At 37.0% G+C, this 16,550-nt stretch overlaps 1 protein-coding gene across 2 annotated transcripts; it reads left to right on the forward strand.

Annotated features, from left to right (window-relative positions):
• Positions 1 to 10,136: 10,136 nt before the first annotated feature.
• Positions 10,137 to 16,022, forward strand: LOC110456498 (glycoprotein 3-alpha-L-fucosyltransferase A-like). Of its 2 annotated transcripts, none has more exons than XM_021507285.1 (2): positions 10,137 to 10,221; positions 12,910 to 16,022. In XM_021507285.1, exon 2 carries the CDS (start codon positions 12,965 to 12,967, stop codon positions 13,997 to 13,999), a length of 1,035 nt encoding a protein of 344 aa, XP_021362960.1. In that variant the 5' UTR covers positions 10,137 to 10,221; positions 12,910 to 12,964; the 3' UTR covers positions 14,000 to 16,022. The 2 variants fall into 2 exon arrangements, with proteins under 2 accessions (XP_021362960.1, XP_021362959.1); XM_021507284.1 differs by having other exon boundaries at positions 10,150 to 10,315.
• The last annotated feature ends 528 nt before the right edge of the window (positions 16,023 to 16,550 follow it).

Raw genomic sequence — 16,550 nt, forward strand, 5'->3', positions numbered from 1 at the left:
GAATGTAGGGTGTGTATTTCGCCTGATGGGTTGGTTTTGTCATCGAGATTTAGCAATTCTACCAGTATACAAGATATCCGGAATTACCTCCCTTTGTCCGTAAATGTATCTTTAGACATTTCATAAAATATAAACAACAACAAAACAACGTTACAAAACGTTATTTTCTTACAGATTTTGTATTTCATCTTTATAAAATTATCGATATTTTATCGATATTTTTTTCCCATCAAAGTTACATGCTAAAACAGCTAAACGAGCCGATACGCATGCATGGCGTTTTTTTGATGTTTTTGAGTCATCCTGTAAAGCTTTCGTTTTTGCAGGGTTGAATTAAACCAGCCAAATTTCAGCCAAATTTTGATTTGTTTTCAAATCATTATTTATTTTAATTTCGATAATCTGGGGAGATGCATCAGAACATCATAAAGACGTATGGTCAGCTAATAATTGAGAAAAGCTTTCAAGATTATCAGATATATCATTAATATATAAAATAAAAGGTAAAGGGCCTCGTACTGAGCCTTGAGGTGATCCAGCATTAGTAGTTTTAATAGAAGACTTATCATTACCAATACAAACCTACTGTCGTCTATTACTCACATAATTACTTAACCAAGCTAATAACTTTCCCGATATACTATAACTAGCTAGTTTCACTTTCAGTCCCTTGTGCCACACACGATCGAATGCTTTAGATATATCACGAAAACTAAACAGGTAGGATTTTTTTTCTCTCTAAATTCTCGCATAAAGTGTGATAAATTTCTATCAATTGATGAACAGTAGAGTGACCAGGTTGAAATCCAGATTGGAATTTATATATTAATGAATTATCTAACAAATAGTTGTTTTAATATTTTACAATCAATCGTTCAAAACTTTACCAACAGTGCTAAGTAATGCTATTGGTCTATAATTAGCAGATTCATATTTATCCTCCTTTTTAAATAAAGGCATCACAATAGCTTGTTTCCACTGGTTTGGAAAGATACCAGTATCCAAAGAAGATCTAAATATAAGGGATAGAGGGAGAGCTACTGAACTTGCTGTATTTTTCAACATATTGTAGCTAATGGTGTCGCTACCCACAGCTTTATTAATATTTAATGATTTTAAAATGTCTATAATGTCATCCATGTGGAACGGTATGTCAGACAAAGTGGAGTCTGTCCACAGTTCTACTGTCGGTACGTCAATGTTAGTATCATCGATTGTCGAGATGGAAACAAAGAAAATCATTTAGAATATTAGCTTTAATATCGTTTGCCATTTCTAATTTTCCGGTTTTGTTTCTAAGGGGAGGTATACTATTGGAATTATCTGAAGTTTTAATTAATCTGCGGACAATTTTCCAAAATTTTCTAGGATTCGAATCAGAGTATTGATCTAAAAGGCCATTAATGTCCGCGTAAAACAAATCTTTTGTCCTTTTCTTAAAGGGGCTGGTCGGGGAAAAAATTACAAAATAAGTGGGTCTAAATGCGTTCTCTGGCCTTCCAAAAGTTATACCACGGCAATATGATCGAGTTCTGCTTGCAATGTCCAGTTTTGACCACTGATACCTTGAATCGTACGAGAATCTACATGTCATCAAGCCAACAACAGCTGGTCGCTGTAAGTAATTTATTCCTCTGAATTTAGTGTCCTTAAACTGTCGCTCGGTGCCCGAATAATATATAATTGGTATAATGAAAATCTCCGCGTAGAAAACAGAACCGTAAAAAAGCAGAGAAACAGTGGCGAAGGACCAAAATAACCGTTAATCAACAGATGTATAGGGAACAATGTAGGCTAATTGGTTCACTTCTCATTCAGTCAAAGTGGGCTTATTATTTCGAAACAATTGAAGAATGTGGTAAGGACCATAGACAGCTTTTTAGACTCATTAAAACTTAATGGTTCAGAAAGGTGAAATTGTCCTACCAAGCTGTCATTCTAAAAAAGACTTGTTGAACAAGTTCAGTGACTACTTTCTGAATAAAATCAGCTCGATCAGGAAAAAATATGTCGGAAGTGAACTCTACTGCTGACAATGATATCTCTGTCATGATTGCTGACATTAAATTTGATTGGGAACCATAGACAAAGCTCTCACCAACAATCCAGGACGAGTTGCGCAATATCATTGTGACCTCGCATTCGAAGTCCTGTGAGCTTGATCCACTGCCTACAGACCTATTAAATCAATGTCGGGAAGCACTGCTTTCCTTGATTACCTCAATCATGAACAAATCAATGGCTGAGTCAAAGGTTCCATGGTGTTTCAAGAAGGTACATGTTAGACCATTGTCGAAGAAGTCTTGAATGGACAAGGAGGAATTGAAGAGCTACCGCCCAGTATCAAATCTGACTTTTCTATCTAAGATCTTGGTGAAGGTTGTGTCCCGGCGTTTAGAGGTTCTCCATGCAAACAGTCTCCATGACAACCTGCAATCGGCCTACCGCATGGGACACTACTGAGACGGCCCCCTACGTGTACGTAATGATATAGCTTCTGCATTGGATAACAAGTGCAGAGCGGTGCTTGTCATGCTGGATTTGTCAGCTGCATTTGACGTCATCGACCATGACATACTTTATAAACGTCTTGAGTACTCTTATGGAGTTATTGATACCGCACTATGCTTGATACAGTCTTATCTGAGTTAACGACAACAGTGTGTTGCCATCAGATGTACCACCTCACAAGAAAAAAATACTAGATTTCCGGGTTCCTCAAGGGTCGGTGTTAGGACCACGAAAATATTGCCTGTACTCTAATCCGATCGGAGAGATTTGTCGTCGCCAAAGCCTTCGCTATCATTGCTTTGCTGATGACACACAAATTTACATGGTCATCAAACCACAGGACAGTTGGGATACAATTACAGAAAACCTGAAAGCTTGTTTGACAGATATCAGTACCTGGATGAACGCAAACATTCTAAAGCCTAATCCGGAAAAGACGAAACTAATCGTCTTTTCCCCAAAGTTTCAGCAAACAATGGCTCTCCAGCTCAAGGTCGGTGCCAGAACTATTTAGACTGTCCAATCTGTTAAAAACCTAGGGGTATACTTTGATTGAACGCTATTGCCAAATCCTGTTACTACCAGATCAGGAACATCAGCTGTATCCGACAGTTTATAACTGCAGATGCATGCAGTATGTTGGTGCATTCACGTGTTACCTGTCGGTTGGATTATGGTGACGCCCTGCATTGTGGTATATCCGACAAACTAACTAGTCGTCTGCAGAGGGTTCAGAACACTGAAGCCTGGCTGGTAACTCGTACTCGAAAGAGAGAGCACATTACACCTGTGCTATATTCATTGCACTGGTTACCTGTACGATAAAGGGTCAGAGTCATTGTTGTGTGTCTCAAAATCTCGTACTTTGACCTATGGAAACCGGTGCTTTAGGAGGGTTTCAGTCACGTTGTTGAATAGCTTACCATCTGCTATTAGAAAGTTAAATACCCTGACAAAATTCAAGATAGACATCAAAACTCACCTCTTCATATTTTGACTCTTTGCAAAGACGTTATGCAAATACCACCCTTTGTTTATTCATTTATGTGCACATTGCTATTATTATCTGCTTGCTTAATGTATAAAAGTGATAGTAAGCCTTTGCTTTTGTTCCACAATTATAACTAATTATATATAATACTATTATCCATATGGTGTAAAGCGCTTTAGAGTAATTTTACAAATTATATAGGGCGTTATATAAATGTTGTTTATTATTTATTATTATTATTATAAGAGAATTAACACATATGCTACCACTTCTTTTGATGGCAGTACCTGTATTTATCTATTTATCTATTTTTCATATACTTTAATTCCACTAAATATCCTAAACATAGAGACGTTTTCAAAAGTCAATTTGCGCGAGATATACCGTATTCAAAATAATTTGGAAGTCATATCTAACAAAGGACACCTTTCTTTGGCCAAAGGAACAAAGGACACGAATTTGTACACAACATGAACTTACTACAAAGCAGATGTGACATCATTGCTCTGGAAGGGTACATACATTTTTGTAACCGGTTTCTCGAACAATTTGGTAGTCAAACAAGCAAATTCGTGGAATTTATATCCCCCGCATGCAGGACATATTGTAGGTTAACATTACTGAGGTTAGGTTTAAACATGTGAGTATCGTGCTGTTGAGACATAATGTATAGCTTAAAACTTAAAAGCCTTATACCCCACTGATTATCCGTAAATATGCACAAATCACATCGGTTGGCAAACTTAGCATGAGTTGAATGTGCATAAGGAATTTGGTTGAAACATCTTAACAATATCTACAGCAACACGTACTAATTGTAATGGGGGACCATTACAGATGTCCCCCAAACTGCCCCCATAGTCGCAAAGATGCATCAGAAAAGGATCGCATTGCCATCTTCAATGTATATACGAAATTTCGAAATTTCGACCAATCAGAAGCCTTTGTGTAGTTGCTATGGCAACGGAACGTATGCGATTAAATTTGCAGTCCCCTAATACCCCTATATACAAATTTCCATCAAAATCTAACAATAATATCTAAATTTCGACCAATCAGAAGCCTCCGTGTGGTAGCTATGGCAACGAAACCGATGCGGTTGAATTCGCAGATCCCTTATATCCCTATATACCAATTTTCATCAAAATCGAACCAAGTTTGAAGAAAATCGGTTAACATTTGTTGTAGTTATTGTACGGAAACGGAGCGAGGCAGATTATGACTTTTTTCATTATTCAAGGGGCCATAACTCCGCCAAATGGGGTCCGCTGAAAGTGGTCATCGACCTTGGACGAGCCCTCAAGGCATTTGTTGTAGTTATAGCACGGAAACGAAGCGTGACGGACGGACGGACGAACGAACCCATATTAATATCCCCCGTTTCGGTGAAAGCGGGGGATAATAATTAACAGCAACAAATACATTATATGTTTGGAAAATGTTCTATGTTATTTACACCACAAATATACATGTATATGTTAAATAGCATGATCGTTTACTCGTGTATTTCAAGGTTAACACAGGAAATAGTTGTATGTAACTTCAGTAAGTATTTTTCATGGACAACGCATGTCGGAATGCAGTTAGACGGATTCAATTACAGTTATCTGTACTGTAAATCATATGTGGTAATATTATTCTTTAGAACAAAATTTGCTAGACAAACGTTTCAAAACATGCTTGCTCATTCAAGTGTGTACTCTTCATATTAACTTTACATCTCGCATGCAAAGGCGCGTTCTATCTGAAATTTGATATATCACAGCTTTGTATCCTGGCTTCCTTTCAAATTGTTTTCAGATTTTTTATGGTGTTGGCGACACCCTTTGCCAGTATTTAAATCAGAGTACAAAATTAACTGTAACATGTAAACCCTGAACACTGTTTTATTACAAAACTATCCAATTTCGGTCGAATCTATACAAATGCAGATAGTTCTAAGCCAGGGAAACATGGGGCTCCAAAAAGGGGTAAGTAAATGTCCGACTTTATAAGGATTTTGGTAACCGGTTCGCGGTCTTTCGCCCAGTAACCGGATAACAGGCTAACCGTTGACAACCGTACATAATACATCTACATACCAAATCTATAACATCGGTCAATATCTAAATGTCGACCAACCAGGACCCGACCTAACACGGACATTTTGTCAAATAAAAAAAAATCAACGCAGATCGCAGTAGTGTTCGTAGTGACACTGCACACTTTTACATAGAGACATTGGACAATGCATACATTTTGACTTATCAGAAGCCAGTCTGCAGCGGCCATTTTGCGGAGGATGTTGGCCTTTTTTCCCATCTCCAAGAACACGATTAAAATATTCAATTAAACAACATTTATTGTAGTCCATACATCTGAGCAGAAATTGTTATAGCCTGAAATGACTCAGCAAATGATAGGCCATGATTTAGATCTGTTCGGAAACTTATGTATGTTACATATCTTTGTATACCATTGTAAGTCAAAGATGATAAGATACAATAAAACAAGAGGCCCAGAGGGCCTGTATCACTCACCTGGATAATTAAGCAACCATGGGAAATTATTCTTATTACAAACAATCCATCCAATGGTACAGAAGAAGAGGTATTTTAAAGAATTAAACCTCAAATTCCCTTTTTGAGCCCCGCAACTCTTCACCCAAAGGAGCCACACCTATCATTAATACAAAATTAAGACCCCCCCCCCCCTTTGCACAAGGATATTTCAGGCCAAATTCGGATAAAATCCCTCAAATGGTACATGAGAAGGATTTTAAAGATTTCAACCTCAGTTTCCCTTTTGGGCCCCACCCTCAGCACCCAAAGGGGCCACACCCACCGTTTATACAAGATCAAGTCCTATTTGCCCAAGGATGCTCCGGACCAAATTAGGATAAAAACCCCATTATCCCTACGGTAGAAGCAGGGTTTTAAAGGTTTTACCTCCATTGCCTCTATTGGGCACCGCCCCTCTCCGCCCAGGGGGTCCAGCCCCACCATTTTAACAAGATTGAGTCCCCTTTGCCCAATGATGCTCCAGACTGAATTGGGACGAAATCCCTAAATCTATGTGGTAGAAGAAGGATTTCAAAGGTTTTACCTCTATTTCTCATATGGGGCCCGTCCCTCTGCCACCAGGGGGGAGGCACACCCACCGTTTATGCAAAATGTAGTGCCCTTGGCAAAAGGAAGTTACAGACTGAATTGGGATGAAATTACTTCATCTCTATGGTAGAAGAAGGATTCCAAAGGTTTTACCTCTATTTCCCCTATTTGTACCAGCCCATCTGCCCCAAGGGGAGGGGGCACAACCATCGTTTATACAAAATTGAGTCCCTTGGTCTAAGGATGCTCCAGGCCAAATTAAGTCAAAATCTACTGGGTCGTTCAGGACATGTGGCATTTTAAAGAAAAAGTTGACGGACGGACGGACGACGGACGTTGCGGTATGGCATAAACTCACAATGTTCCTTCGGACCGGGTAGGCTAAATATTGAAGTTCGAACAAGTCTAAAGTTTGTACAGTAGTAAACAAGTCGAAATATACCACAGTCCCCCAAAATCAATTTCAGTGTTCGTACTCATGGCAACGGGCAATATGCCTTCTCCTAACACGATTTCTCACCCGGGTGAGAAATCGTGCAGAGGAGAGAAATCGTGTTGCGAACTCAGCAATTTAAGCATGATTTCTCACCTGGGTAAGAAATCGTGTCGGGTTGAGAAATCGTGCCGTAACACCCGGGACAGATTTTGAGTACAATTTATTTTTTTAGGTTTCTTCAATGTTAATCGTTTTTTAATATATGAAGCATAACTTGTACGATGGAAACATAGTGATGCTTATAATTATTTCACTATGATTAACAATACAGTAAAACCTCACTCCGGACACTAAGTCTAGTTGACATTTCCTGTTGTCTGCAATTTTAGTGAGGAAATATAGACAACCCGAAATTTTTGAACCCCACCGTTGTTTCCGTCTCTGCCCTAGACTCGTTGATGGGGGCATTTTAATCCAAAATGAAATTCGTCATCCACGTCAATTTGAATGGACAAAGTCTAACGAACGGAACCTTCATTCCGATTTTTTCAAGATTCAATTAAATCTGTGTTTACCTTGTCCTCCATGTTAGATAAAAAGCCGGACGGACCGCTCCTTTAGTTGTAGCGATTGTTTAAGATCGCCGATGTACACGAGAGTACTATGTACGTGTGTGAAAAAGGGTTGGAGGAATGAAACACTGCTGGGGTGGCTCGACCCGAATACAGCTTATAAAAGGCGTTTGAAAAAATACAATCAAATCATCTCTATATTTGTAACTATATCTGTGTCGCTTTACGTAAAACAGCAACGGCTAAATCATGAGACATTTGCAGTTTTGATACAAATAAACTTTTATATTTCGATTTCTATTAGCAGACAATATTCCCCATTCTGTAATTTTCTTGTGAGATACAATAATAAGTATTTTATTGTGTATGATATGGTAAACTAGTAATCGTGCCAAATAATCAGGAACCGCTTGAATACTATAAAAAAATAGCACCTCCATACCTCCACACGTGTCAACGTCGTAGCTGTTGGTTTTTGTACTGGACACGTCGATCCCTTTATGGAATACAATATAGCAGATATAAATATTTCAAAATAAGTACAAGCTATATAGGCAGATTACATGCAATGACTTGTTTCTAAGCCTTCCCGGGACTCACCACATAACTGCTAATCAGGGACGGGATCACCATTCCCGATTTCGAATTTTGTGGATACATTTGGACTGAATCACGTCAAGTTACGTCAAGTTAAACCACCAAAAACGTCTCTGCTTATATTCCTCAGGTTCATATTTTTCTCTAGTTATCGATGTCGAATTATAATTATACTTCGATATTCTCTATCTCTTTTCTATACCTCAGCGGATTGAAACATTGTCATTATATATAATACTTCTAGAAATGTATAAGCTGTGGTATATCAATTCATAAAGAAAGCTCATGTGCTGTATTAATGTACTATTACTTCCTTTACCACCTTTACCATTCTATATCTTCTATACTTCCTATATCACCTATACCCTCTTACAGTAACTATACGTCCTATACCACCTTTACCATTCTATATCTTCTATACTTCCTATAACACTCATACCTTCCTATATCATCTATACTTACTATACCACCTATACCCTCCTACACCACCTATACTTCCTATACCATCTATACTTCCTAAACCACCTCTACCTTCCTTCATCACTTATACGTCATATACCACCTATACCATCCTAATAATAATAATAAAATACAGCATTTATATAGCGCCCTATATAATTTGTAAAATTACTCTAAGGCGCTTTACAACATATGGATAATAGTAATGGTTATAATTGTGAAAACAAACAACAAAGGCTTGCAATCACTTTCATAACAAGCAATGTGCACATAATTGAACAAATAAAAGGGTGGTATTTACATGACGTCTTTGCAATGATTCTAAAATGCAGACGTGAAGAGGTGAGTTTTTATGTCCCTCTTGAACTTGGCCAGGGTATTTGACTTCCTTATAGCAGCGTAGCCGAAACCCTCCCAAGGCATCTGTTTCCGTAGGTCACAGTACGAGATTTTGGGACACACAACAAAGATTCTGACTCCGACCGCAGTGATCTTGACGGCTGATACAGGGGAACAAGTTCCTGTAGCTACTGAGGAGCTGTTCCATTCAGTGCCTTGTATGTGTATACCAGAATTTTGTACTGCGACCTGTATCGTACAGGTAACCAGGGCAACGAATAAAGCGCAGGTGTGATGTGCTCTTTCTTTCGAGGACGAGTAACTAGCCGTGCTGCAGTGTTTTGAACCCTCTGCAGACGACTAGCTAGTTTGTCAAATATACCACAAAGCAGGGCGTTACCATAATCCAACCAAGAGGTAACAAGTGAATGCACCAACATCTTGCATGCTTCTGCAGTTAGAAACTGCCGAATTCAGCCGATGTTCCTGATCTGGTGGTAACAGGATTTGGAAATAGCGTTCACTTGTTTCTCCATGTTCATAGAACTGTCAAAGTATACCCCTAGGTTTTTAAAAGCTGGAACAGTCTCACCTATGCGTCCTATATCCCCTTTTCCCTCCTACTTCACCTTTACCCCTTCGCCCTCCTACATTATATTTACTTCCTATTCCATCTATACCCTCCAACATCACCTATACGTCCTTTACCACCTAGACTCTTCTAGATCATCTTTACCTCCTAAACAATCTATACCTTCCTACATCGACTATACTTCCTATATCGGCTTTACTTTAAATACCACCTATACCTATCACATACCCTTTACTTCCTATACAACCTACACCATCCTACATCACCTATACCAACTATACCACCTCGACTTTCTATACCTTCATACGTCACCTTAACTTCATATACCACCTATACCCTCCTACATCACCTATAACTAAATTGAAGAAAACTTTATTTCAAAATACCAAATTTCAAATATCAAATATCAATAAATTTATATTACGTGAAGTAAACGACCACTGAATTCGGGAAGGTTAACACATACAGATTGGGAGAAACTGTTGTTAGTTTGGTCACCTTATATTTAATACGTTGCTTTAAAATAGAACGGATATTCATTAACTGTCGACTGAGACTTAAGTATGCATTCCCATGGTGTGATCATGACTATCCATTAGGTGAAGCGGGCCGTCATATGGTAATGAGCTATTGATGTAAGTGCGTGCTATAATCATGTTTTAGTATTCAATTTGACCGGGATTGGAAAATAGATCACGTAATCATATCACTACAGCATACTGATATGAGGTAAGTACACTGTCTAATACACTAATGTAGAAACAGGAACGGAGCAGTGTGATGTTTTAACACCGGAAGTATAAAAAATATAATTTGGTTCACATGTTTTATTTAATCGGACTTCGTTCTGAAACACGTTAACATTACGTATACTACATGTATGATTATCAATCAAAACGTGTCCAGGATATATTTCTTGGCGTCGACGAGGACGAAGGTATATTTGGGGTAGCAGGGATGGTGTGGCCTGTTGTCGCGGTGCGCACCTGCCGACACATATCTATCTCTGTGTCAACATAGTCGGTTGCCCAACGTGCGGTGTGCAGGAAGTTTAATATGAAGTACACGTTTTATGTTGAAAAGAAAACAAGTACAGTAGTTGTTTTGCAGATGTAAACGTGAACACATACTATCTAACGGATCTTTGTTAATCTAGGTGTTGAACTACCATTAGACTTTCATGTAGCTTAAATTCTTCCTTTTTCCCCTTTAGTTGATGATTAACGGGCAAGTATGTAAATCTATGGTATCACTAAAAATACTCATTTTCACCATATTAGCCCTAACATGGTACTACACTTTGAACTCTCATAGGTAACCCAACAACACTCATAATTGATTCATTTAACAACAGATGTTCAGGCAGTATGATATCGACGAAAAGCTATAAAAACTGATACTGACGCTATACATAACGCAGTCACTCACTCGTGACCCTGTCTACGCTTACAATAAAGGCACATAGCAAATATACCACACGGACAAATTAACTAGTGTAGGAAATGACGGAACCTAATGGTGCATATCAGGGCCCAGTTGTTCAAAAGGTGGTTAGCTTAATCACTGTTAAAGACAGTTTTCAACCTTTAATCATTTCGTCAATATTCAAGGTAAAACCTCACACTTTTGCATGTAAACTCACTTTACTAAACATTTGATATCTGGAAAGTTGTAACTAATCCAATGGTGGTGTTTTACTCAAAAATTAAAATTTGCGCTAATCACTGATTAAGCTATTGACCTTTTGAACAACTGGGCCCATATCTTTAAGTATGTTTGAATCATAGAAGACTTTGAAAATATTAGGCGTTATTTGGCAGATGGTATTGCAATTGATAATGACCACCAAACAATCATATAAAGAGACAAAATCAATACTTGACATAGTTAACCAGAGTGAACGTGCAAAAACACAAACAGGCATGACTCAAGGTGCTAGTACAGACAAATAAAAAGTAAATGCGTGTAAACTGGAATGAGAAATATCAATTTGACATAAAATTAACAAGGTTTTAAGTCTTTCTATTTCAGTATCTTATTACAGCATGGAGGCCTTTACAATATAATCTGGTTGGGCTTAAATATATTAAGATGAGCGTGAAACGGTTGCTAGGTATGTCAACTCCTAGATTAATACTGTACGTTTTGTCAGAATGTACTTTGTATTCACTAGATGTCGATTGAGGTTTAAGTATAGAACACCATGGTGTGAACATGTCCGTAGGAAGAGATCCACCGTCACAGTTCAGTGGGGTTTTGATATACATGAGAGCTTTACTAATGCTTCGGTAACAATTTTGAATTCTGTAGTTTCGTTGACATGTTTAATTGATTATGTTAACATGTTTTATTCATTCTGTTTCTATTCAACTCTGTTCTAAACCTACTTCTCAATAATCAATTTGTAGAGTCATTAATATTATCATCAATTCGAGATGACACAAAACTTATCAAGGATTTGTTAACAAGAAGGCAAAACAGTTGTGGATACTTCACGTCTAAAGGTTAAGCCCAAAGTCTGCCAATAGTGTTCGATTTTGAGTAGCTCAGATGATACATTTTTTCATGCTTTTTAACATAACGACTGACATATATACATACATGTTGAACTTTAATCTGCATACTATTGGTAAGTAAAGTTAGAAAGTTATTCGTTATTCCGAATAACGAATAACGAATAACTGTCCAACTTTACATTGCACCGAATGTACCGTCCGAACACTGCTAAAAATATTAACGAAACAGAACGGAAACAACCGAACTGAAACTAAACTAAACTCATTTTGCGAGAGGCGAATCTCGAAGCGGTATGTTTGTGGTTATCAAAAGTCGAATTATATCAATTTTTGGTCCTGTCAATACTTGTTTTTCATATTCACGCCTGGCCATATAGACAAATACAGCAGTGTGATTAACAAATGTAACCTGGGACACTTTTGATGTTGTATTTTGAGATGTTTATTTATGTGTCGTGTTAGCCGTATTGCAACTCGTATAAAATAACTATTACTACTGGGTGTATGGTATTAGAGGACTGTATAAGGGAAGATGGACATCGAGTGTAAGATAAAACTTCCTATTGGTTTTTCAAAGCGGTATGGAACAAAATTAACAAAAAAGGCGCTGATAAAACATGTTTCTGTAGATTTCAAAACCGTCGTGATTGAGACTAAACTGCACCAGGACTGGGAACTATTGTGTTCAATACAGTCGTGTCCTATGGATATGAACCACCACGTATAACTTTATGCAAACAAAATACTGCATATTTTCATTTCGAGCTGTGATATATACATTAATTGCACTTTCCTTTGATATTTCAGTCAAAACACCAGATATGTCCAGCAGGGAACGGTGATATTGGTGGTGTTTGCTGTAATGATGTTTTTAACAGCAAAGATGATCGGAGTGCCTCGATACCATTTGAACCTGAATCAACCTGCCTTTTTAGTTAAAACATATCCAGAGGTAATACAAGTCTTATACTTCAACAAGCCTGAATGGGTTAGTGGAAAGGAGTTCGAAGGATGCGAGTACCCATGTGAAATGGTATGGGGATCAAAAGACTTTGACACTGCAAAGGTTGTAATTTTTCATGGACCCCGACTAGGAAAAATAAACCCACCCAAAAAGTCACGTGCTCAGTTATGGATTATGCATGGTATGGAATCCCCACCTCACTATCACAACGACCTTTCACAATGGAGCAACCTATTTAACTGGACTTTCACTTACAGAAGAGATTCTGATGTGTTAACATCTTACTCAGAATTCAAGCAAGTTCCCAGTAAGATTACAACACCAAACATCACTACTCAATGGATGAAAAAGGAAAGAATGACTGCTTGGATGGTATCTAATTGTGGGACCCCAAGCAAAAGGGAACGTTACAAACAAATCCTCCAGAAAGCCATCGATATTCACGTGTACGGTGGCTGTGGGACATACCGATGCGCAAGATCCAACGAAAATAGTTGTATGGATATCCTTCAGAGGCATTATAAATATTATTTGGCGTTTGAAAATTCCCTGTGTGTAGATTATGTTACTGAAAAAGCATTTAAAACGTATATTTTCTCTCCTTCCACAATTCCAGTAATGAGAGGAGGAACGAACTATTCTCTTTATTTCCCTCCTAGGTCTTATCTTGACGCAAAAGACTTCAAAAGCGCTTATGAACTGGGGAAAGCAATGCATGTAAGTAATATGAAGATTCGGAAATTAGAAAATATTTTTTCGTGGACTAAAACTACATCAATCAATCAAATGATCAAGAATCACGATAGTTGGTGTTCTTTATGTGAACGTATCCATCGTTCTGATAGCTACAAACGGTTGTATTCTAATATCAAATTTTGGCTGAACGACATTCCCAGATCGGCGTGTAAATCTCCTACAGATCTGACGAGGTAGACTCTTTACAGATTATTAAATGACATATTCACAAAATATTTAGTTAAAACCACCTTAAACTGGTTTTCTTTCTTACTCATCATGACTGTTAGGCTAAGTTCTTGTTCGGTCACATCAATATCTAATGATCACACTTTTTTTGATGATATTAAGTAATATTCCTGCTTTTTGTTTATTTAAAAAAATATTATTATCCACTGAACACATAACAGATTGATAAATATGATGAAGTTTGAGGGAAAAATCATTGGCAAAGTTAAAGTATCGACACTATTAATTTTGAGGTAGTTGCTTCCATCGAATCGCAAATATATAATAATAGTACATTATCGTTTGGTAGAGTCGATGCGTATCGGGGAGCCTGTACATTATACACAAGGCATCCTTTCTTGTCATAAACCCTTGCCTTTCCAGACGTGGACTTCTTCTTTCTTGATAAAATCATCCCATACGTGTTTTACATGTCGCAGTTGGGTTTGGAAGTTTTCCTGAATATCATGATTTTGTGATAGATGTCGACTGCTGACGGAAAAACGAAAAACACAAAGTTTGTAAATGTGCAGGTTATAAAAGACTGTTGGCAATGTGACGGTCGCCATCATGTTCGCATTTGGAATGATATATGCTAGTTATTTGTTTGATATGAAGGTTTATGATTTTTACTATCCTCATAAGTGAGCATTGTGGGTATTATGTTGTCATTACATCAGTTCTCGATGTGAGGAAGTGGCATTACTCGAATTTGTCCTAGATTTACATGGCGAGACGCTTACTCTTCCGGAAAACCCGATTTTATTCATACCTTTTCCGGGGTCCCCGTTCGAATCTTTTCTTTTTTTCACATTTTGTCATTGATTTATCGATGTTGAATTGGAATTATTGTTTTGTTGACAAATAGAAAATAAAGTGCCAAAGAATATATCACAAAGAACAAAGCCAAACGTCATAATTTAGAATATGATAGTAATTGCATCTGTTCGACTTTATAATTAAAACGCAATACATATAAATAGTGAAACATACTAACATTTACTCATTTAATTGGTTTCTAATTGGTTTAATCACATTTTCTTGTTTATTATTGGATAAAACTAGAGCAAAATATGAAAAAAAGAAATAAATCATGCATGCCTTTTAGAAATACATCTGCTTAAACGATGACTCTTGACATGTAATTCCTGGTCAAATCAAAGTAACATCACGTTCTCAAAATGATTACCTTGGTAGTGGAAACTGAATTAAACTGATAAATATTGCACGAAGAAGTGGTATGTCCCCAATGAGATCACAGTGGCGACCATAAAACTTCATCAACCTGTATCTCTCGAAATCCTGTGTTGTAAGTTTGTTCGTCAACAACTGAGATTTATCATGCAGATCATATAATAATGATTATATGTTACAGCATGTACGCATCCCTAATGTCTACTGTGTAATCTAAATTTAAATTTTATGTGCTGTATACAAATGTGCTAAATGTGCTATTGTGCTTATATACCATGTGTCGAACTACAAGCTCTTTGTAGCTCATGTTGTATGTTTTGCAAAATCGATGGAAAATACAAATTCTTGTATCTTGTTGTATCTTGTAACAGGTATGCAATATTTTATCAATTTGGCTATAGTATATCTATAGAATATATACATTACGAGATATTATAATAGCATGTATGCATAAGGAGAGATTATAATAACATGTATACATTATGAGAGATTACAATAACATGTATATACCTTACGAGAGATTATAGTAGCATGTATATACCTTACGAGAGATTATAGTAGCATGTATATACCTTACGAGATATTATAGTAGGATGTGTATACCTAACGAGAGATTAAAATAGCATGTTTATACATTATGAGAGATTACAATAACATGTATACATTATGAGATATTTTAATAGCATGTATACACTACGACAGATTATTATATCAAGCGAGTGTCTCTGTGTTGACACTTCTATATTTTTTATCACATAATCGTCCTGTTATCCAGTGAATTCGCCCGTGTAATATTTTTACATGTGTCACTAGTGTAATATATCCTGGAGCGTTTTTCATTGGCTGTGCCAGTCAGAAATCGATTGTGATGTCATAATATGGACAATGACGTGACGTCATAAATTAAGCCCTTTACATTTTTGCTCCAAAACCTGTCAAAATGTATATTTCTGAGTTATGTGATAAAAAGTATCTTAAATTTGTTTTCATTTCATATGAGCTTTTATGAAACGAGTCTTAGGAGTTTTAATTTTGTGAGCCTTGGCGAGCATATCATTTAATGATAAAAGCACATCATATAATGACAAATGTACTCCATATCATGACAAAAGTACATCATATAATGACAAAAGCACATCATATAATGACAAATGTACATCATATTATGACAAAAGTAAATCATATAATGACAAATGTACTCCATATCATGACAAATGTACATCATATAATGACAAAAGCACATCATATCATGACAAAAGTACATCATATAATGACAAATGTACATCATATAATGACAATTGTACATCATATAATGACAAATGTACAT

The sequence above is a fragment of the Mizuhopecten yessoensis genome, unplaced genomic scaffold (genome assembly GCF_002113885.1).
Source record: "Mizuhopecten yessoensis strain PY_sf001 unplaced genomic scaffold, ASM211388v2 scaffold8765, whole genome shotgun sequence".
In the NCBI taxonomy this organism is placed as follows: domain Eukaryota; kingdom Metazoa; phylum Mollusca; class Bivalvia; order Pectinida; family Pectinidae; genus Mizuhopecten; species Mizuhopecten yessoensis.